Raw genomic sequence first — 23,868 nt, 5'->3', positions numbered from 1 at the left:
AAAGAAAACACCATTTGAGACTGTTAGACATATTTTAAGGATACCATTCCTTTTAGTGATAATGAGGAGGCCACTTTTATAAAGCAATAATCTCTACAAAACTTAATAAGCAATATGGTAGATAAGGGAAGAGATACACAGAACAGTAGGAAGAAGCAGCAATCAGTGCTGTTATGCATTTCCCTAGGTTTTCACGAAGGAATTAAAGGGCACCCTTTTAATTTTTCTAATAACTTTGTACAGTAAGAACCAATTCTGCAAGAACTTTTGCCTGTACTTCACTTATTGGTAGACTCAGTGAAGGAGAGAGACAGAAAAGACCAAAATGTGTGTGTAAGCATCCATGAGATTAGACCACCCTTATGGTGTTTTTTAAATAACTTACCTGAACAAAAATACAAGACTTGGTCGAGTATAGTCAAACCAGTTGTTTAAACAATATAAGCAAATGCTCCAGTCTTAAATTTTTAATCCAGACATCGTTACAGATTTTACATATATGATGAGCTTTTTCATAAAAATGACCATAAAAATATGCATTTCTTCTTGAACAAAACAGTAATACTAATGGTGCCATATTACTTCATGCAAAGCTGGAGCTGCAGTCTATCACTGCTTTTACCTAACAGTGGTCTATTGAACTCTATTATTTCTACTCTCTTAAAAAAAAAAAAAATCCCAAAATGTATTTAGAACGGTCTTGGTATAAGGAAAATGCAAAAAAATTACTGCCTTGAAAAGAATTCATGACCAATAAAAATTTAACCTTAAAATAATTATGTTGTTTCAGTTGTCAAAGAAAAACAACACTGATTTATTCATGCTTTTAACTGATTCTGCCTCAGAATTTAATTTCCTTAGTTGTCAGTGTCTAACAGCGGCAACTCATCTGGTGCCTTGCTGACTGCGCACAACACATCAGAGAGGGGAGAAATAAAACAAGAGGAAAAACAAAAAGCACGACACACAGATCGGTGCTGCCGTTATAAGCAGCCCCTAGATGAGGTATTTTAATTAAGTGGTGTAATGCTGAGGACGGTGGGTTTGCGAAGCCATTCCCACGCCGAGCAGGAGTCCCTGGCCCTGAGCTACACGTCAGGTGTACAAACTGCAACCCGAGCCGCCGGCTGCCCTGGCTCCTCCGGGCAGCTTTCCAGAGGACCAGCAGTGCGCCGAAGGGGAAGTGCACAGCAGCGCACTTTGATCAAGATAGAGCTTGCTTGCTTGCTTTTCTTTTCAAACTTGGTCGGTATTTCATAATTATATCTGTAAATATTTATTTTTGAAAGGAAAAAAAAATAATTGCACACCTTTGCATCTTAACCTATGGCCTGGTCCAGGGTGTAACAACCGCGTGACTTGGGCAAGTATTCGCAATAATTCTGAAGAGAGCTCCAAGAGAGCTGGCTCACTGATCTCCCTGTGGATGCTGCCATGCACATGGAAAACAGGACGTTCTGCTGGGGCACGCTGCCCTTCTGGGGGACTGAGCAGAGCTGTTCTTGCAGCACGTGTGCTAATGGCTTTACCATTCCTCATTGTGCTTGGAAGGCAGATTGATCATTCCCCCATCAGTACTCAAGGGAAAAATATCAGAATCAGGCTTCAGAAGTGTGAATGGCAAAAGAACCCTCCTCAAAACTCAACAACATTCAGTTCTCTGAGGCAAAGCATCGAAATAGCTGGCTGATAGAGCAGCATGTGCTTTCAGCAAGGCAATGTACAATATTATTAACGTAACTAAATACTAGTTCTACAATAGCAAGAAAACTGCCTTCTCCACCTCTCTCCTCTGGCAATGCTTTTTCTGAGGTTCCTTGCTAGCTCGTTACTCTTTACCATAATATCCAGTTTAATCATCTGGCTTTCATTCAGAGACCCTACATAGTTCTACCTCAGCCTAACCTAAACCCACTGCTTCATTATCCAAATGACTATGTTAAATCCTAATACTGAGCCCACCCTCGCATGCAATATTCTCTCAGTCCTGGCCCACAAAGCCATTTCCCCACTCCTCACTCCAATGGCCTTGCCAAAAGACTCACTTCATCTGTGCTGCCCCCAGCAGACCAAAAAAATTAAATAAAATGAAGGCAAGGAAAGAATGCTAGTTTAGTTTGTTGGGGTTTTTCTTCTGGAATTTTCCATGTTGAGACAATGCCACTACCCCTCAAAGGGAGGTGGACTCCACTGGTGGAGGTGGACTTGAACTGCACACCACTAAGGCACAGCTTGCACAGAATGCCATACTGGAGTCAGGTATCACATGAAATTATCAGTTATGAGACAACAGAAAACATACCGGGTCACAAAGAGTTCTGGCAAATTATTTCTCTTGTAATTTTCACACTGCATTTAAACAACCCATCACAAATGAGAAAGCTGTCTGCATCACAGCAGTTTACTTGCCAAAAGCAAAGACATGCGTGAAAAGGCGTTATGATTACTGCCTGCAGGGTAAGAAGCCTTTGTAGTGTGATAAAAAGCAAAGTTGCGCTATAGAGACTCGGTCTACCTCTTCTTCCAGTCAGTTTTTGCTGTTGAAATCATTGAGAACATCACTTAATCCTACAGCAGAGATCTCACCACTTGAATGCCCATCTACTACTTTTTCTTTTTTCCAGTATATGAAGTCAGTAATTTAAATAGCTAAGAAATATTTTGCAGAGAGGTAATAATTTGACAGTCTGGAATAGAAAACATCCCAGCTACACTACTGAAAATCTGGGGCCTTATCTTTTATATTTCTGGGGTTTATTTGGAATTCACACGACTGTAGCCAAGATAAATTCTGCCTTTTGTGTTAGTGAATTCATTCCACCATGAGATTTACAGAGGATTTTCCCCTGAACTTCAAAAGAATCTAGTAGGTGCACATCATTTGTAGTTATGTTGCTTTTGAAATCTAAAGACTTTCTATACTGTGCCTTTAAATATAACAAAGACAAAGCTGATTAAAACCAGCACAAGCTGTGTGTGCCGTTACAATGAGTAGGATCTATCTTGACCTCTGATCAAGAACATTATGAGTTCTTCCTTTCTCCTCCCATGAAGAAAAACAAACTCAAAACATTCTTGCCAATTATTTTTGTGACCAGAAAGCATACATTTAAGTATACAATGAATAACTATGAGCAAATAGCTTACTGCAGTGGGAACCAACATTGCTGGTGTCACTGAAAGTTCATGGTAATTCCAAGGATTTCTCATAAAAATTCAGCTTCACACTTTGTCCCGTGTGGGACTTGCAGTTTGCATTTCATAGAAACAGTTTTATGAGAGCACTTCTTATGTTAAGAACTTTGCATTCCCATATACTGCAACAGTTTCTTTCATTAAAAAAGCGAATTATTAATATTATGTGAATTTTGGTCTAATACTAAAGCACATTTATGGATTTGTCAAACTTCTTCCCTCTCTGCCCATGGATGCACACAGCCTCCTCCATACTCATAACCAGGGAGAATGTTCCCACAGCTCATACTCATGCTGATCTAAAGATGTATCAAGTCATTCAAAATGAAACATTCTTCCTTTCTATAAAGCACAAGGAATAAATGCTAGGGACAATGAAATACAAAATAGTTAAATAATACGTGTCAAAGCCTCTATGCAAGTCTCTGTCTAGAAGCTGCAGCAGGACTCTCCCAGCTGTGACCTGGTATGGGTGGCACAATGACTGGCTCTGCAAACTCCAGCAGATTTCAGACACTGGATCCTCCAGACTAACCCAGGGTCTTTCTTTTGCTTGCTTGCTTGTTTTGGGGGCAGAAGGGGAGTCAGAGGACAGAAAGTGGTTTTCAGCCTTTGTGAAAGGTTAATTCAGATTAATTTCCTGCATTTTCAAAAATACTTTTACCATTCATGTCCACAAAGATGATGCAGACACAGATGAAAACCCAGTGTAGTTTAAACAAAGCACTGTGCAGTGCTACAGACACTGGCATTTTAGACTGCAAGCACAGTTCCAATGTTTGGATTAAGCACTTACATACCCAGTGAGCACTAGGTTTATCACGGTGAACGCTGGAGCCTTTCTTCAGCCAGTGGATGCACAAGCAGTTATGAGTTTTCTCTCACCCCAGTAAATATTTCCAAGCCTTGTTTCTGGGAGAGGAGAGGCAAATCTGTTCTCAAAGCCAATGGCATGCTTGGCAGCTCTGCTGTCACTCGAGGGAGCTGCTTGAGATGGTTACGGTTTGTCAAATGGGCACTTGCCAAGGCTGGCAGCGGCCTCCATCCCTCTGCATGATCACAAAAGAGCCATCAAAATAGCAATTACAACTTATTATTGTGTTGGCCTCGTGCCAAGGGGGGGGGCTGGCGCAGGGCATGTCCTGCTAGCCCCTGCCAGCCCCGCGCAGCAGGTCCCGCGGGTGTGTGGTCTGCGGCGGTCGCTGCTGGGCTGCTCTCACACACGCGCATGCCAGGAGCAGTTCCTCATCTTGCCTTCAGCTGTCAGTGCTGCCAGCATCCTACTCTTCCTCATGACACTAGTCAGAGCAGGATTTGGCCAGAACAGTGTCTTCTGGAGAAACCACCCTTCCTTTCAGTTCTCTCCTAGCTCAGATCAAGTATCAAGCACTAAATAACAAACTGTTTAGGATACATTGCTACTCAGAAGAACTCATTTTCAATTGTCTCTGGCTGAAGCAAGGCTCAGTTAGTGAACTAAATGAGAGAATTTAAAAAATGTACCTTTAAAAAATGTACATTATTTTTAGGCACGAGATACTTAAAAGCAATAGAGAAAACAAGTTAGACAAAAAAATATTTTGTCTTGTTTGTTTGCATCATTTGAAGAGTAGTTTTCAGACCTTAGGGTTGGGTATACTGAAGGAGGGAACACTTAAGCAACTAAGAATATGGGTGGATATTTCTGATATGGGTGGATATTCTGGGTATTCGTCTTCTCTCGTGGTCACCACAGAAATGACAACTGTAACTCACACAGTCACGAGGACAGTCTGCGAAGATACTTCCCCCAGCTATTTTGGAGGGTGGTACCTCAAACGGGATGAAACCACACATGGTTACACACCCAGACCATGGAGCACGTTGGTGTTTTAAATGAAATGGTAGACAGGTCAATTCCAACATTTCACATCACCTGCAGTTTTCATTTCAATGCTTAGTGTAAGCTCATGCTGCACTTTAAGTGGCTGAAAATGTATTCCATTGCAAGGTTTGAATCCACTTTGGAAAGCATGTGAACACTTCTATGTTCTATAAACCTGAATATACTGTATTTTGGTATAGAATGACTTTGTCTGAGCTAGCCTATATGGGAAATCACCCTAAAATCCTGGAAGTAAAGCTAAAATGATAAAGGTACAAAATAAACATAAAGATTTCCATTGAAAGTACTGTTAGTATGATATTAGTGTCATACATTCCTAATCACTGTCAGGAAAATTGGGAACTATTTACACATGAGATCTGCTCTCCATTTTGGGCTACAAGAGAAACAGATCTAACAACACTCAGGTTGAAAAAAACCAGTCCTCCAGAGCCAATATTGGGGTTGGTGGAGCAGCTGGATTCTATCTGGCCTTAGGAGCTAATTGTGTGCCATTTTCTTTCTTGATATATCTGTATCTTGATACTGGTATACCAAAAAACAGTCTTTAAAACTGTAAATAACTTTAATACTGTCTTTAATACTGTAAATCCCAATCCAGAGATTATAAATCCACTAAAAGGAGCTTGCACACCTATATAAGCAGATATGTTACAACTTATTGAATGTATAAATGTATGCAAATAAAACATACATGAAATAAGCTAAATAAAGAAAAAAAAATCCATGTCCAATTACTTGTGGAACAGCAACTAATCACAAAAACATGCATGTAAAGAACCAATTCTGGAAAAAAACAGTCAACTGACACCACGGCATGTGTTTTGTAGAACAGGACTTTCTGAGAACGCTGCAGAGGTGCTAAAGCAAATTGTTATAATGTCACTGCACAATGTGCTGTTGAGGTTTTATGGTCACACTGCGCCAATAGTCTCGGGAAGTTATTTTGCATTCTTATATAAACTTTTTTTCCCAATCCTGTTTTCCACAAAAAAGGGCTTTCAATAATGTACAATCTTCTGTTTATACATAGTACAGAAAAAACATGATAAACCCATGAACACAATCTCTACTTTAAACATATTTTAAAACTAGATTTCTACAACTTCATGTAAACAAGAATAAGCTGTTAAACGCTCACCAAAAAGGACTGTAACCTTCCTGTAATTAAACAGCAGTGTTTTACATGGCACTTTTTAAAAATCATGAAAATAAAAAAAGTAAATAAATAACTCAATCCAGCAGACCCCTCCCAACTCGAGGCTTAACCTGCAAATTAATGTAACAGTAATAAAACCTATGCCAGCTGGAATCCTTTCTTTTTCTGGCTTTGGCACGAGCAGCAAGAGCAGGTATATATTTGAAGAAAAACAAAGTAGGACATTTTCCACCTTCAGTCACAGGATGTTAATTGAACTCTGGCAAATGTTTAAAGATACTCTCAAAATGTTCAAGAAAGAATTAAAACCAGTTGGGGCTGAGAAAAAGAAACAATCCATCCTTCCTTCCCCCCTCCACTCCCCCCAAACATCTGTTCCAAACTTATACTCCAAAAACCACAGCGAAGAACAGTCATAATTAATGTTATTTTGGCTTTTTAGTCGCTAGGCCTGCATTCTGAGGTTAGAAATATAAAAATACAAGTTCAGGGCACTATTACTGTACTTAAGGACTCTCCTGATGCATATAACAAAACAGCAGTTTTTCTTTTCTCTTCTTTATCCCTTTTTTCATTTAAAAAAAATGGTATCAGGAAACAGTTTCATGTTTAAGATAAAGGATTACAATAAAAAGTACCAACATAAATGAACTACAGTTTATGAAGCTATGAAAATACATTTGAGACATGTTTTATAACATTGGGTTAAGCATGCTTTACAGCTGTACAAAAGCTATTCAGCCACTTACAATACAGATCATAAAACTGCTAATGCACACAGTCCTTACCCACCCCGACTGCCGTGTGTTTTGCCTTCACAAGTGTGCAAATCCAGCAAGGATGCACCGAGCTGCGACCAGGCTCCAATCCAAGGCATTGCTATTACTGTGCAAGTAGCTGTGCTGATTTCAGCATCATCCAGCTACATGGGGACTTCCAAGATGCTCCTGGGCTGGACCTTTGACCCTCACGTGTGAATGGGCTGCATCATGGCAAAGGGGCCGGTTCAGTGCAGGCTATCCATGGAGGACCAGGGTGAGGAGGAGCTGCAGAGAAGCAAGGCACCTCAGCATCTTTTCAGCAGCTTTGGGCTGAGGGAATTTCACGTTTATGAGGCACAAGAGAGTTACAAACCCCTGACCAGCAATGAGAGAGGCAATGGCAGACTCTCCACTTCAATGTACTGAAGGGAGGGAGGATTTAATCTGCGTGAAAATATACTGGCTGCTTCTCTCTGCTTGCTTTTAAATGCTCTGACCATCTAGATTTAAGAAACGTCATCACCATAATTTGAGAGCTAGCCCTAATACTCAGAATTACCAGTAAGGGCTAAAAAGCCTATCCATTACTGAGTGAAAATCAAGGCTTCTGTCATTCTAACTACGCACAAAATCTACAGGAAAGATCTGTTATGTTTTTTTAATTAATCCTACTTTGTGTTTTTGAGCAAGAAATGCATTTTTAAACACCCGAAACTTAAAAACACATTCAGCGGGGAGTCATGTCTCCTCTCTCATTTTTAAAGACAAAAATTCCGATAAAATAAAATGTGCACTGTGCCTGGTATGCTGTGACAAACCTTTCTTTGAGGCTATCACTGTTTCAATCAGGTCTACAAAATGTATGCTAGCAGGTGTGAGTTGTTTCAGATGATGTATCACTGGGCTGCAGTTGAAATCAAAGTACTTTTCAATCTGTTATTTTCCATTGCTCCTTGGCTTCTTGTATCCTTTGGCATTAGAGGTAGAAGTGCTCGGAAAATGCCGTGAATGGTGCTGTCTGACTATATATGGAAAAACCTTACAAGAGGGAGCCTCTGCTAGCATGGACAAAGCACCAATCTTCATCTTCAGCAAGAATTAAGGTGGTGTCTTCCACCTGCCAGGCCACAGGTGCTAAAAAGACACGAGGATCTGTGGTTTTAGGGGTCAGCAAATGTTTCATAGTCTTTAGCTCACACAAAAACTACAAACAACCCTGTTTTTCCTAGAATTTTACATAATTTTGATGATCATCTACCAGCTAACATCAACTCATAATAACACCATTTCCCCTGTCAAATAAACCTCTCTGGGTTTTAAGTCAACGAGTGTTAAATGGTATGTTAGTCCTTGCTTTTTATTACTTCTGATTTGCTTTGGCTACAATGCAAGGAAAACTCAAACATTTGCTTAAGTTTCATCATCTTCAGCACACTGAAGTGCTGCCTAAATGAGTGTGGCTTTTTCCTGCTAGGCACTGAAAACATAACCACTTTCAGTGTGCAGACGTACAGCACTGGTAGGCATTCAGCAATTTTTTCAGTCCTTGAGGCACTATGATGGTACAGATAAATTCTGTTTAATGTTGGAGTGTAATATTATATATGTGTATATATATATATGTATATTTATGTATATGTATACATGTATATATATATAGAGAGAGATATATTTGTGTGCATATATTAAATATGCAATTATAAATAAATATATATTAAAAAAAAAAAATTTAAATGAGCACCTAAAAGCTCCCTGTGGCCAACTACTGTTTCTATCTTTCAAAAAAACACTTGTGTTTTCAGTTAGCAATTTTCAAAATAATTAGAAGATTACTTAAAAAGCTAAATAGTAAAAAAAAAAAAAAATAAAAAAAATCGTTCCACCAATTGGCCTTTGCAGTATAAACACACAAAAATGAATGCTGTCATTGTTACCAAGAGCTACTGAAGTACCTTTTTCAGTGTCACACTGTTCCTGTGTTAAACCAGCTATGCCATAAGCTGTGAAAGGCAGGCACAATATGCTTTCTACAAAATATATATTTTTTACACATTTGGAGGAAGAAACGTCTATGTATAATGGGGGCACTTCTACACCAAAAAACCCTCCTACCCTATCACAAATTAACACAGAGATAATCTTTACTTTTAAGCTTATTGTACATTTTTTGTTCTCGACCCTGTTAAAAACAGTTTGCCAGGTTAGACTACTACGATGGGGATTATAAAACATTTCCTGTGCTTGGAAGTACTTTAAATCTACAAGCCGTGTTTCTATTGCTGCTTTGTAGCTCAAAACCCAAAACTAGTGATGATTTTATGAGTTGCTATAGTCTAGACAACTCAGCTACTTTTCAATTAAATTGTTCCTTAGGGAGAGTACTGTGAAAATTCCCACACAATTAATTACAGGTATGTGCAATTAAAATACAATTCTACAGCGCAGTAGCTTTACAATTGCTGGTTCAATTTATGTCTGTATCAAACAAGAATGCTCTGAAGGGGCTGGGAAGACGATGTCCAACAAGCAGAAGATTACATATAAAGCTACCTGTAGTGAGCAACATGAGAGAAATAAAATATAATGTTAAATTTTTGATATGACTTTTTCTCTGGCAAGATTAAGAATTCTGCTAGAAAGCAAAAAATCTGACAACTGAGTCAATCTTTCTAGAACATATTTTTATAGCAAATGGGGCTCAACACATTTTTACTGAATTTACAACAGAGTTATAAGGGAAATGCACCCATAAAGCAGAAAAAGGAAGAAAACCAGAAAATGTGGAGTAAAGCTATGAGAAGAATTGTGATTAAAAAAAAGGTCTTCATATATTTCCCCTCACAGCACAACCCTATTTTCCCCACCAGCTATTTTATATCAATCTTATTTTCCTCTATATACACTTATAAACAGCCTTTTTACTTTGAAACCAATTTAAATTGTAAGAAGCACCACTTTCAAGTAATTTAATTTTGTGAATGTAGTATAGGCCTTTTTGTACTTAGGTTGTAAGGTAGTTTGGGATGCAGTTAAAAAAAAGACTAAGCAGGGGAGGTTATCATGGTATGTGTCTTTGTGAAAACCATAGAAAAGGTTAGTTCCAGAAGAATCTCCATAATTTTGCTTCATATTCACAAGTTACAGCCCTTGATCAGTGGGAATACCAAACCTGTGAAAAATTTGTTATGTTGGCTTGTCTAGCACAGCCCTGCAGAAATACTCCAGGATCTGTACCCCAAAGCAACAGGACTCTGAAAGAACTGTAGTCATGGACTTGGGGCCCTGTACTCCTTGCAAAGACTTAACCAGCACTCCTCATTCACACGGTCCCTCCGCACTGAAAGAGGTGGCCTTTGGAGGGTCCCAAACCCACTGTAAAACAAGCCAGGATCATTTCTGTAAGTCAAAGGGGCCTGGGTTTGCAGAGTCCTTAAAGACTGCAGTTCTGCCTAGGAGACAAAAAAAACCCCACGATGGCCTCCCTTGTAAGAGAAACAGCCATCATGCCTGGGCCAACTCTCATCTTTCTTTTAGCGTCCAGCCAAACTGCAGAGCAGGTACCCAGGTAATCACACAGCCAGATTTCAATAAATGTGCAGGTTTGACTAAGTTAACTTTCTTGGTCTTCGTGATAATTTCGAACTGTTTGATTTGGAGCTATAGGTTAGTAATTATTATTTGCCATGCAGGCACTTCCAAGATATAACACTGTTGCTGTGCCTGCAATATGGGATTATCTTTGCTCCGCAGATCCTCCAAGCATAAATTTCAGTATGTTCTGGGATTGTAATTCTTTTGGTTTGGTTTACTCCCTGAGTAACCAGTATAATAAATACTTTTGCCTCTCTAAGGAACCCAGACAGACACCTGACAGCAGATGACTGCTAGGAAAAAAAAAAAAAAAGAGATCAATTTCTGAAGCACTTAGCCAAGCACAGCGTGAAGCACTTGAGCATTTTTCACTTCGGATTACTGAAGAAAAAGATGAATATGTACAATGTTAAAGCCTGGCTCCCTAGAAGGAGAATGTGGCATCTAGCTCTGAAAAAACCCCATCTTTTAGCTGTCGCTGGGAACAAATCCCACCTGTTCTAAGAAAACCTCTATAGGAAATAATTGCATTTTTACTTATGATTTTTCATTGTTATTAGACACCTTCTACTACAGCTTTATTCCTTAAGGCAGAAACTAGAAACTACCACAGATTTCACTTATTATTCATGCTTAGTCACGACCTCAGCCAAAAGCTCATGTTAAAATCTCATACCATGTCTAAGCACACATTTATTATAGTTAAGTCATATGTTTTGCACAATGTCATTCATTATTTTTTTAATTATTTTTTACAAGAACACCCATAAGGCTCTGTTAGAATAAGTGCCTCAGACTGCTAAATACTGGGCAAACATATGTATTTATTAGTTAGTGTGCAGGATTAATATAGAGCCCCAGACCTGCAATTAGATGGAACCATTTTGGCTCCAATAAAGAAAGTTCTCTTCCATCGTCTGCACACCAATCTGAAATCCTGGCACCAGTGAAGCCCCTCAGAGGGAACTTTTGTCACAGACCCCAACACAGTTTCCTCAAGATATTTTAACATAGATTTTATCGTACCTTGCAGGCCTGAAATATCATATGCATTCAGACAAACTTTCATTATGCTGGAGAACACAATTTGGTCTTCATTTTGTGAAGTATGGTTTACTTATTTGCCCATACTGTTTATACAAGAGTGAGTCTATACATCTAATTTTTAATAAAAACATAGCATAGAAGTTCTTCAGTCTCTGAACAGGCAATTAAACAAGTAGACAGTTCTGAGAAAGTACTGAGATGGTTCCTCAGACATCTAAAAGTACATTTTTTCAAACTGCAGTAGAGCTTGGTTGATTCGTGCTGTTATTATGCTGGACACCCCATAAGTCAAACACACAAAAACATAGCACTCTTAGCCCACTTCTCAGCAACAATTTAACACAAGAGCCCTGGGATCTGATTTCATATTTCTATTTTCCATTATTTTTTCAATTACATCTGCATGATACCACACTAGCATAAAGTGTAATAATTAAATTTAAGCATTGACAGCATGCTAACACAGGTGAAGAATTTTTGGAATGAATGGCTGAAGTTGGGCTTTTGTGACTACATAAATTCTAGAGTTTGCAACTCTGCAAGTGCTGAATACTTCATTCCAGTCTGACAAAACACTTGTTATGTGCCCAAAGTCAGGCAGCATTTATCTCCTCAGTATTAGGTGCTTAACATTAATCATGTCCTTAAGTGCACGTGACCTGAATTTGCAGCATGAGTTTCAAAATGCCATCAACGTGTATTTGTTTCCACTGCCTTGTCCTGCCAAGTCTAATTTCAAGCTCCTTTAAGATGTTAGTCAAGGAATATTTTGCAGTGCTCTGTCCTTAAAAAGAGAAGCCCATCACAAAAGAGCAAGATCTCTCTAGCTGTAGCAATATTGAATAAATCTGCATTGCCTAAAGAAAAAGCTGTTGCAGATTATCAACTGAATAGCGGATTTAATGGTTCATAGTGTACTCTAATTCAACCTAACATGCAGTTCAGAAATGCCACCTGCTGACAGAAGCCAAAGAGATTCTGATATAAACAGCAGTTCTGCTACAAATTCAATCATTTTGGCTACATATGAATAGCATATCCATCAATAAAAAAAGTCTTGAGCACCTAACTTCTCCTCCTCTAAGTCCTCGATTATTTTGCGGGAGGAACACCCCTGCTCTTTTACATTTCTGCTGGCTACTTTAAACTCACAAAGTAGTTCAGCTTAGCAGATCTCTTTTTCTTGCTGGATTCTGTTTAATGTGCTGTTACAGCACTCTGCACAACAGCTGTCTGTGCCATATGATTACTTCATTGTTGAAAGCCTAACATATGGAAACTGTACTGAAATGTTAGCTGCTTTGATACCTATGAAGAGGAATGAGCTTTTACATTACAACAACGCATTTTTTAAACAACTTGAAGTAAAAAAAATTAAACACACATTTAAATGTAAACCATATTAGTTTCCAGCATGCCTGTTACTCTATTCCAATGCCCAGTTCCAAAAGCTGGTTACTATTGTGGTTTTGATTGCTATTACCAGCAAACAATGAGTGGTTTTCTTTCAGCTTTTGCATTCTTGGAAAAGAAAAGGGAACAGATTCAAGAAGAGGCCCCTGGGATTCCTTCATGAGTTATCCATGAAAGCAAATGCTACACAGCAGAATTAGAGGGATGATATCTCATGTCATTGAGATAACAGTACATGAGATAACAAGGTTTATTGGGAAAACTCATTAACTGCCACACAGTGCGTTGCTTCTCAAAATCAAAGTTTCCATGACAGACAAGTCCTTAATGGACCAGAAGCAAGGTGGATCCTTACAGATTAATTTCTGAGTCCCAACTGCCTTTGGTAGGAGGAGAAAGGAGATCTTCTGTTGTAATATGGAGACTTTCTTCCCCTGTAAATTAGTCACCCATAGGGGGAACAACAAAGCTTTAAATTATTTCATCAGCAACAAGAACACTTGTTAACACAGAAGGAAGCTGTAATTTTTTGGTCACTGTTTTGCCAGTAGTTGCATTTGAATCCTGAACAAAATCCAGTTGAATCAGAGAAAAGATTAATAGTCTGAGTTGTAAGGATCTATTAATTTTATTGAATAAAAGTTTATATATACCTCTTAGAAGATATTTAATCTTAGAAGATATTCCCTAATGATGTAAATGGGACATGATTCTCTTTAATTTAGTTACCTAAACATAAAACAAACAAAAATATATTTAAAATTATTTCAAGTATTTAAGAATGCAGTCACACTAGGTACAAAATGTACTCTTAATTACACCAGGTTCTGAAAATAAGACGCTAGGGGAAGACTGATTTTGTTTTCTTTAGTTGAAAAAATATACTGAATTTTGCTTTCTGTCATAGAATCGCATATTATATAAAGTCATGTTTCACCACTAGTATGACTTAGTAGACAAAAATTGGTGCATTTCACATGGTATGTTGTAACTGACTGAAACAGTGCAACTTTATGATTACTGATGCAGCTACAAAATGATTCTGATTTCAGTTTAAGAATACACTCTGTATATCTAAAAAACTATTCAGTTGCTGTAAGTCTAAAAAAGTCAGCGTTCAGACAGTATCCTCAGTTGGTAAATGTAATGATTTCTGCATCAATAGTACTAACTTGAAAGCCTCAGTCATAGTTTTTTAAAGTTTTAAAACACTGTTGTACTGAATTTTTAGGCATATTTGATTAAAATATCACCATTTAGATCTTAGGTTTCTTAAAGGTTAAGGCTAATCCCACAAAGTATTATTTTACTCCAGATTAAAATTAATTATTACTTTCAAGTTTCACTAGAAAGAAAAAAAAAGACTGAAAAGTTAGGTATTTTTTGTGGTTAGAAAATGGGGTCATAAATTCATAAATCCTGAGATCGGACTAGTGGAAATTTTAAGGAAGTTCGCCATATTAATGAAAGGTAGAATCTTTCCAATGCAGTCAATCAAAATGACTGGACAAATATGACTCCCCAGAAAGGCATTTATCCTAATTAATAAGACAAACCAAGAGTTATTCACCCACTTAAATGACAGCTGCAAATCAAAACGGGACTTGCCAATTCTCTCATGGGTTCAGCTATGACCACCCATGAAAACTTCACTCTTTCATCTCCTTCATAAGGGGAAGGAGACTGAGAGAACGGCCACAGCTGTTCCAGCCTAGCACAGCCATCCTCAATGCTTCGTGCCAGGTCTGGCTGCCATCCACTGCCCAACATGATCAGGCAGTAAGTAGGTCTATAAACCTATTAAAACAGCATAAATGTTATAACTTGTAATCTATTAAAATCAAAAATAAATAGGAAAGGATGTCTGAGAGCCAGCTTCTTCAGAGTAAAATGTAATGCTAATTATGAGGTTTTCAAGTATTCCGGCTTTTTTTTGGGAGGTGGGCAAGACTTAGGGTTGAACCATTAAAAAGCCAGTTGGTGGTATTAAACACTTACTTTAGGATTTATAGGAAGGCCAAAAACTCACTCCAGGCTGAAATTTACTATTCCAGACCTGGAATAGTTAAAAGCAAATAAACAAACAAACAAACACACACCAACAAAAAAGAGTAAAGAAAAAAAAAATCTCAAAATAGTGGTGGTTTCAGATGATTTTTGGCATTCCTTCAATGCAGAAGTGGTTTTATTTTTTATTTTTTTTTTTTTGATCTGAGTTTCATTACTATGAATTATTTTTCTAACTAAAATTGGGAACAGGTTATTTTAATAATGAATTACCAAGAAGTTACTATCACTGTATCTTTTTTAAAGCTTTTCAGTACAAAGAGATATCGTGGTTTTCAAACGAATGTCAATGCTCTGACTTACACTCAAAAGCCAGGAAGTTAGGGGTGGAAATTTCATCTGTGAGCCACACAGATGTATGAAAACATTAAAAAAATTAACAGCATATGTTAAAGATGCAATGCTAGCCCCATTTTTATCCATAACTAGACTTCATTAGTTTTGTGGGTTTAAAATTGACATTTAAAAATAAAGGCAACATAAGTTTTTGTGACTTAATTGAGTGCTCCTTAAATAAAGAGATATTTCAATGTTTGCAGACTGTTAATGTCTTTCCAAAATAAGCTGTGTGCTGGTCCTACTTTGCTCTATTTCCCTATCACCCTAAGGAGCCTGCACTGCTGATGGAAGCCATTTCTTTTGCTAAATCCTGCCTGCGAACTCTAACAAGAGCATTTAAGCCCTACTAAACAAAGTCTCCTGGGAGACACTACTGTTAAAATAAAAACTGGAACAAACTTTTAAAGTGAACTTTCTGCAATCATTAGAGGATGCAGGTCCTAAGAAGAAGAGAAAACTTGTTATAGGAGAGGGAACAAAAAACCAAATGTAAGCAGAGAGCATATGCCAGTCACCCTGAGGGAAGAGAGGGGAGGTATAGAAAATTAACTACTGCATTTCTACTTCCCACCAAAACCACAAACAGGCCATTTCAGGGGACTAACACATACAGAGTCTGAAGATAAATACATGTCTACCTTGTTACCTGAGAAGAATCTTAAAGAGTACACTTCTTTGCTGAATACTTCCGCTTCTCCATGAATAAACTCATTTACAAAGAAGAAGGTACTATACTTGCACATGCGACATTTGCAGCATCGATGTGTGTCAGCTTGGAGGCTGCTCAGCTCTGTCTGAGAACGTGGCCCCTTAGTCTTTTGGCACAGATTTTTACTGCGAAACTTAATAAACATTCTCTGCAGCCAAACCAACTTGAACTGTTTCTTATCAAATTTCACAAGCTAAGTGGGTTTGAGTCTGCTCAATACATACATGAGAGATCATTATATGAAATTGTGCTTTGCTGAAAAATTACAACAGTAGCTTAAAAGCACCAGGAAATGGCGAGATGTAGATGTAAGGACATGCACAAACGTGACTGGGATTCAGGCAGCTGCTGGCTTCACCCAAGGCAAGACTAACACACCTGGGAAAGCCAAGATGAGCAGCATACTGAAAGGGAGGACAGCACATGGAAAATGGGACTCAAAAGATGAGTGAAGTTTCCGCTTTTTACCTTGAACAAGAATGGCAAAAAGCCATATATAGGACAGATACTCTCTGCTGATGAACATGTGTATTTGTATGCCACCTCACTAGCCTGGAGGGCATGCTTCCTCTCTGGCATCTCAAGTGGCACCTTCTTGGCGTCATGCCTTGTGCAGTACAGTACTGACAGGCACACTGCTGAAGTCTGGTACCCTCACAAAGTATTGAACAACTGAGATGGGAGATAATAAAAGGGAAATGGCCATTCTGAAAATTTCATGAACGAGTTGGGTCAAAGCAATCCCATTTTATTGTTGAAAAAGTATAGCTCTGAAGGAGGATGAGGACAACGACTATGTTTGTATTAAACCAAATACAGAACATAACCCAGATGATGCATTTTCAGGCAACCTAGGGAGAAACAGCCTCTTTCGTTTTCTCAAGTTACCACAGCATACATGTTTACCTGCATTCAAAGACGAATTAACAAGTTTGCTCGGAGTACAAATCAAACAGGATTGCACGGAAGGAATACAGCAGTATTCTTCGTTCTCACTGGATGCAGTGGAGGGTATGCCTGTAGGGCTTGAAAGTTGTGTAGGCACTGTGAGGCTGAAACGTAGGATGATTTACACACTCTAAATTGTTTCCCTGAAACAGATCTTGCCTAACTACTCTTGGTTGTATCACCTTGCTAGTCAACTGCCATATATACTTGCACTTGAGGGAAAAAGATTCCCATCAGGCAATAACAGACATGTGAGCTGCATATCTAAAATTAGTCTGCTGGCCCTCATGGGCTGTCTCTGCAGGCACTGCACCCACAGAAAGAGAAACTCAGTCCTGGCATGACTCTGAGCACCTCACCTACATAAGTCAGAACAAAATCCTATGCCAAGTAAACCCTGGGAAAAATCCTGTAGTTACCAGAAAAATCTCAATGCTTACTTTAGGTCCAGAAAACTTTTAAGATGATAAAAATGGAAATTCTGGGTTGAGGCTGCTGAAATGCAACTCAGTTAATAGTTAATTAAAAAAAAAAAGTCTTAAAGAATATATGTGTTTTGCTACTAGGCTATTACAAACCCTAGCTTTGGAAAAGGGCTCCAGCAGGGAACTTGGAACTGAGGGTGCAGAAAGTGGAAGCTCATTATTTATAACCTGGCAGGCAGGACTTTCAGAAACGCAGCCATAACAAGCTGATTCTCTTAACTACAGGTAAAACAACATTCAGAGTAACCTGAAAAGTTTTAAAAATATTTAATAATAAAAATATTTAAGTAGAAAGATGCTGGCATTTTCTTTAGTATTTGATGGAACATGTTTCAAAGTGTACATCACTAGCCAATGTACCTGACAGAAGTTCAAAGTTATACTACCTGACCACATCATGAATCAGCCTTCTCAGAAGGAGCTGTACAAAAAGTAAACAAAAGAAAAAGAAACTCCTTGCTATCTGTAGTACGTAAAAAAAAATGAAATCAGTTTGTTGCAAATGTGAAATAATTAAGAAAATCTAAAATTTTCTGAATTACATTAGGACTTTATCATTTACCTTTTCTCAGTATGCTTCCCTTTTTCATAACCAGGGACATACTGAACAATCAGTTCATTTTGCAACGTCCACACAGAACATCGCCAAGGACTGCTACAACTTTTCCATTTAATCGTTAATACTAAGACATGAAGTATATATATGGGCTATATAAAAAACATGTGGCATAATAGTTTTCAAGGCAGTGATGCTCATGTGATTTCCTACTAAGGAGACTATATTGAGCCTACTAATTATAGAATAGAATAACCCTATCATATGCATTTAGCTTTTTAGAAGGAAACACTGGTATTTAATCTGAAGTGTACCTGAATTATCTGACAAGATCTTTACTTAATGTAAATCAGACTGACTCAGGCCAAGAGATCTGGTTTGGCAGAGTAAGCAATTTTCAGTTTCAGGAATTTTATACCTGGGAAAATCAATGGAACACTTCTTTTTGAAGAAAACACAGATAATTTTTTTCATATATTTCTTTTCATGAACATAGTTTCCTAATGTAAGTCATGTCTACATGATGACAGAAGCACTCATTTATCTATAAATTCAAATTCCCTCCAAAAAAAAAAAGATACCGCTTTTTTTTTTTAATTTTTAACTGGCACTTTACCATATGCAAAGCTCTCCCACTGATACATAAGAGGTCTTTTGCGCATTTGGTATTTCTGGTAAGGTTAGTTTTTTCATGTAATAATTTCAGCTGTGATTTTTAAAGTTCATGTCCTTCTCTGCTTTAGCAAGGAGCTTGGAAACAAATGCCCAAACACATTTTAGAGACTGCAAATCAAATGTAAATAAAATAGCCCAAAGTTTTTCTGTTTTATCTTTAGATGTTCTTCTTCCCGATCCTTCCCAATGTCTATCGTTCTCTAAGTGCCATGTAGCAAACCTGCTAGTTTATCTGGGAGAAACCAAACAGTAGGTGCTCACCTGTAGGAGTGCTACTGCGAAATGAAGAGGAGGGAGTGATTGGAGGGGTGACTGGAGGAGTAAGGCTTCCACTGCTGTGGCGAGGTGGAGTAGATACATTCCCACGGGACACTGTGCTTGACAAAGTCAAAGAGAGTTTCGGCTGAATCTTTTTCTTCAAAGACTCCTGCTCACGTCGGGCTGCATCAGTCATAAATCTAGAACAAGGACAATCACGAAGATGAGAGGTTTGAAACACTGTCCTCAAACAAGCTTTAAGTAAAATATTTTTTTGCCCTCAGTGACCCAATGGAGCTTCAAACTCAGCCACGACAAGTTCCTCTGCAACACACAAATCTAAAAAATACAAACTTCATCAACAGCTTTATTTCAATATTAAACATCTGGGCCATTTCCTTCTGATTTCAATAGAACTTACATTAGATATTTGCATCATGTGTGAACACACAAGTTTTTTCCAACCAGAGCTCAGCATTACAAACAACAATATAATAATTGTACTCAATCGTTCACAATTACTACATTCAATCATTCTGTGAAAAAGCAGCTAAGAAGCTCTAACAGAGAAAAATCTTATCAGCAAATGTATTTAATCTGAAAGTTAAAGAGATAGTAGGAACTACTTTGTGTAAATACATCATTTCCAACTTAAGGTAATCACATTCTTTTGCTAAAGGTTTTAGACAATGTTGCCTGGCATAAAAGATGTCCAATTAAATTGCAATTTCTCAAACTGGGAGTTCCCAACTCTTGAAAACCAAGTGAGGTCTCTCTGTAGAGCTTTGGTACATGCTGCTGAAGGCCTAATGCAACTCAAAGTTCATCTCTGTGGGATGCTGAGAGGGAATCCCACCAGCACAATGAAGGGTGTGCACCAGTAGTGCTGTAATTCTAGCAGTGCAAATTTTTGCACGGGATATCTTATCTATAATAAAAAGAGCTTTTTTCACTTTTATTCTGGTTCCTGCCAAGCTGGTGGCACCTCAGGGAAAACATATTTAATGAGGGTTAGAAAATGCTGGAGGGAGAGAGGAGGAGGGAAGAGAGGAGGAAGCAACAGAGGAAATAAGAGAATAACAAGACAGGGGAGTAGTTGCTGTTGCATGGTGAAGAGCAGGTACACCCTTGCAGGCACTGCAACCCATGGGCAACCAACATCAGAGCACAGGAAAAGTGACAAACAAGGGTGCAGCAGAGAGAAAGCCCTCCAACCTGACTCCAACCTCTGCACCTCCTGTCACCTCACCAAAGGGAGTGAAGGTGGCCTGCAGCCATAGCAGGGGAGGAGACATGTCTAGAGTGAAGGTGAGCCTGGAAAGGGGAGAGAAGGTGGCTTTTTTTCCCCCCTAAGTGTTTTAGTTTTTTCTTTTGTTTCCCAATAACCAATACCTGAATCAGTAATTAAATATTTATGCTAATTGGCAATAAATGAAGTTAATTTCCTCAGGTCAAGTCTGCTTTAACCATGGTACTGCATGGTAAGTGATTTCCTTTATTTTAGCCCATGAGTTTTCTTGCGGTTGCGCCTTCTGTTTTCTTCCCCATCCTGCTGTGGTTGGAGGTGTGGTGAGCAAGCAGCTATGTGGGTACTTGGCTGCTAGCAGGGGCCAATGCATCAATCTACCAAATTTCTCTTTATGTGACAATTGTATTTGCTATGTGACCAAACTATCTGTTGTGTGACTTCACATTCCTTATCATCACAAGCAACCACTGATGCACATCCAGAATCCAACAGAGGACCATCTTTAGCTCCCAAGGAAGAGCAGCAGACCTTGAGGAGAGTAAAGCAGAGGAAATGCTGCCACACAGTCATCTGGTTCACAGGTTATATCCTGACATCATATGAAGGCTCAGGCCACAGGCTGGCTGGACAAACTGATTCTGCAGACCACGGTACCACGACAACTGCACTGAACATGACCCTCAGGTCACACTGGGTCTCATGGCAATATATAATAACTGCCATAGCATTTGCAACATGGTGCTGTAGGACAGTCCAGTTTCTTCTCTGGGCCTAAACCAACAGTTTATATTAATATAATCACTATATTCATTCAGACTCCATAGAAACCCAACATTTTGTGACTGGCTTGCAACACAGGGGCTTACTGGGTGGGAGCCAGGTAGTACTGGGTAGGACTGGCTGAGTCCAGTCCTGACTGCACTTAGAAAGATACCTCTGAGAAAAAACGGCTCTGGTGAAACAGTAAGAGGTGCATAGGGAAGGGTAAGGGAGAAAGAAAAAAACAGGGGTTTAGGCATTTGTGCCAAATATGAAAGAAAATTTTGGCCTAGATATTGAAAAACCCAGCTTTTTTCCAAAAGAGATCTGTGTACTTTAACATAGCCTCAAAACACTGTGGCATAAACTTTTAGGCACCACTAGAGCAATAAAGATGTATCCTGTCCATCCATACCACGAAGGCATTAATAAGTGGATTTTTGCCATGATATGTAACATCAACACACAATCCACAGACATTAATAAACAGGTATGTGACATGACAGCTTATCTTCTTTGAACTGAGACAATAATACATCATGTCAAACCCAGATATGGCATTTTTATGAAGTTAATATTTTAAATGCAGATATCCATAGTAACAGTTGAGTGCTAAATTTCTCTTCTTCAGACAAGGTTGCAGATGATATTGTCAAAGCCGTCCTCAAATGTAAGTCTAATCTCATTCAAGAAAAAAGAACTAAAAGGATCTTAATAAAATGGGCATTCAGTACACATTTGCTGTCCTCTAACTAGGAAAAGTCTAATTCACTATTTTTGCAATTTGTAGCATGACATACGCTTGCTTCTGGATGGGAAGCCTTATTCCTTAAGAAAATGTTATGGTAACATTATAAATTCTTGAAAACTTGGAAGATAACCTCAACTCTGAGATATTAAAAGTAGCAGCATGAAAGTTGCTCTTTAACAAACTCAGCCACAAATAACAATGTTAAAATAATATTGAGGTATAACCAGTCTGGTTGAAGTCCATAAAAATCAGGAAAATCTGAAATTATAGCTGAAACTTTTCCCTGTCCTCTTAACTCACTCACATTTGGGCTAAGCATGTAAAGTATATTCCAAAATGTCATTTGTTGTCTACACTGTGAACCTGAGAGAAATGGAAGGCAGTCTGTGGAAAGTTTAGTTTCTGATAACTCAAGTACGGAATTAACCTTTTCAGATCCAAATAGTCCCATACATGTTTGCTGAAGTACTGGCAGTGTTATGTTTTTGAAAAGAAAACTTGTCTAAATGGATTAAAAGAAAACATTTTTCAGTATTTTAATTGAAATGCTGTATTATACATGTGTCTAACTAGGGTGGTGTTCTTCAAAGCTTACAATATAAGCATTTTAATGATGGGTATAAAATAACATTTCCAACTAAGGCTTTAATTTTCATGTTGAAAAGTACATTATGGTTGCAACATCAAGTGTTCAGGAATGAAACATGCTGGAATTAAGGTTGAATACTGGTCTCTAAATTACATGACTGAATGCAATTTTCCCTGCCTAATTTAAATGCATAAGATGTCTGGGAAACAGAAAATGAACTGGAACTAACAAAGATTGCTGTAAGAGCACTTAGGTTAAATCCCATCTCCTTGATAGTCTCTCTCACCATCCTCAGATCCATTTTCTTACTGAGCAAATTTACCTCTGCTATTTTCAAGTTATTCTAATCCACATAAACCTGCCCCTCCAGTTCTACCATTACGAAGATTTCAGTCACCTTTCCTGTTGCATAGGATCTTGTCTACACCTCAGAAGCCTCTCTTCCCAAAACCAATACACCGCACAGATGCAGTGAAACACGGAGAGTTATTCAGCTCCCAGACATTCACTGACCCTGTTTTGAAAAGCGTGGTGTTCGTGTGCTGTCTTGCCAATGGTTCACAACATCAGGGAGGAGCGAACTCTTTAGAAAGAGATCTCTTCTACACCCATTTTTATTTTCCTCACCTTTTTGCCTTCCTAGCAATTCAACTCCCTGCTCCAAAATATGTATGTCCAGTGATTTCTGAATCAAATACTTGCAGCAAAATACAGTTTCCCCCCCTCTTCTCATTCCCTGGAATGGTTCAAGTATTTTTACTGAAACTTTCCCAAGAAATTCAGCCTGAAGGAGACACCTGGCGTGGAAAATTTCAGCCCAAACAGATAAATGTTGGCAACACAATAAGCAACTGAAAGGGTCTTATAATGGAAAGTGTTGCACAACCTTTCATATAGGTGGCAATATAACACGAACAGCATTAGCTGTTGTTACCAATATAAAAAGTCACAAAAAAGCAGAGGCTATGTTCAAATTCAAAAAAGCCTTTTCAAATCAAACCTTTGCAATATTTCTGTCTTGTCACTCCCAAAAGCTTTGGAATTAAGAATGAACAGAAGCAGAACACACTCTCAGAAATTTCCTTGTGCTATTAGCAGGCACTGCTTCATGATCATGCCCCAGTGTGACTCACATGATGATGTCAGAGTTAGTTTATGATAAAACTTATGCTACCCACAGTTCTAAGAAAGTTTAAGAGCTCTGGACTCATACATCTAGACTGAGGGTAAGGGTTATAAAAATGAGTTGCAAATAAATTGAAAGGGAAAAAATACCCAGGTTGCGCTTCAGAATGTATATTCTTGATAATGCTCATCAGGGTGTGAGGTACCCTTTCCTCCTCTTCCTTGCTGCTAAAGGTAGCTGATGAAGGAATTTAACCCTTCTTGAAGCAGCTCTGCTTCTTTGTCCACAGACATTTACGCTGACAGT

General features: G+C 38.5%; 1 protein-coding gene across 1 annotated transcript in view; it reads right to left on the bottom strand.

Moving 5' to 3' along the window:
• The window catches only part of JAZF1 (JAZF zinc finger 1), a 191,485-nt gene that overhangs the window by 11,035 nt on the left and 156,582 nt on the right, over nucleotides 1-23,868 (bottom strand). Inside the window, exon 3 of the mRNA XM_017837265.1 lies at nucleotides 19,092-19,288. Coding sequence (XP_017692754.1) covers nucleotides 19,092-19,288 — 197 coding nt within the window. The remainder of the gene's footprint in view (nucleotides 1-19,091; nucleotides 19,289-23,868) is intronic.

The sequence above is a fragment of the Lepidothrix coronata genome, unplaced genomic scaffold, assembly GCF_001604755.1.
Source record: "Lepidothrix coronata isolate B3197 unplaced genomic scaffold, Lepidothrix_coronata-1.0 Scaffold300, whole genome shotgun sequence".
Classification (NCBI taxonomy): domain Eukaryota; kingdom Metazoa; phylum Chordata; class Aves; order Passeriformes; family Pipridae; genus Lepidothrix; species Lepidothrix coronata.
Note: the sequence above shows the minus strand (reverse complement) of the source record. Positions and strands in the feature narration are given on the sequence as shown.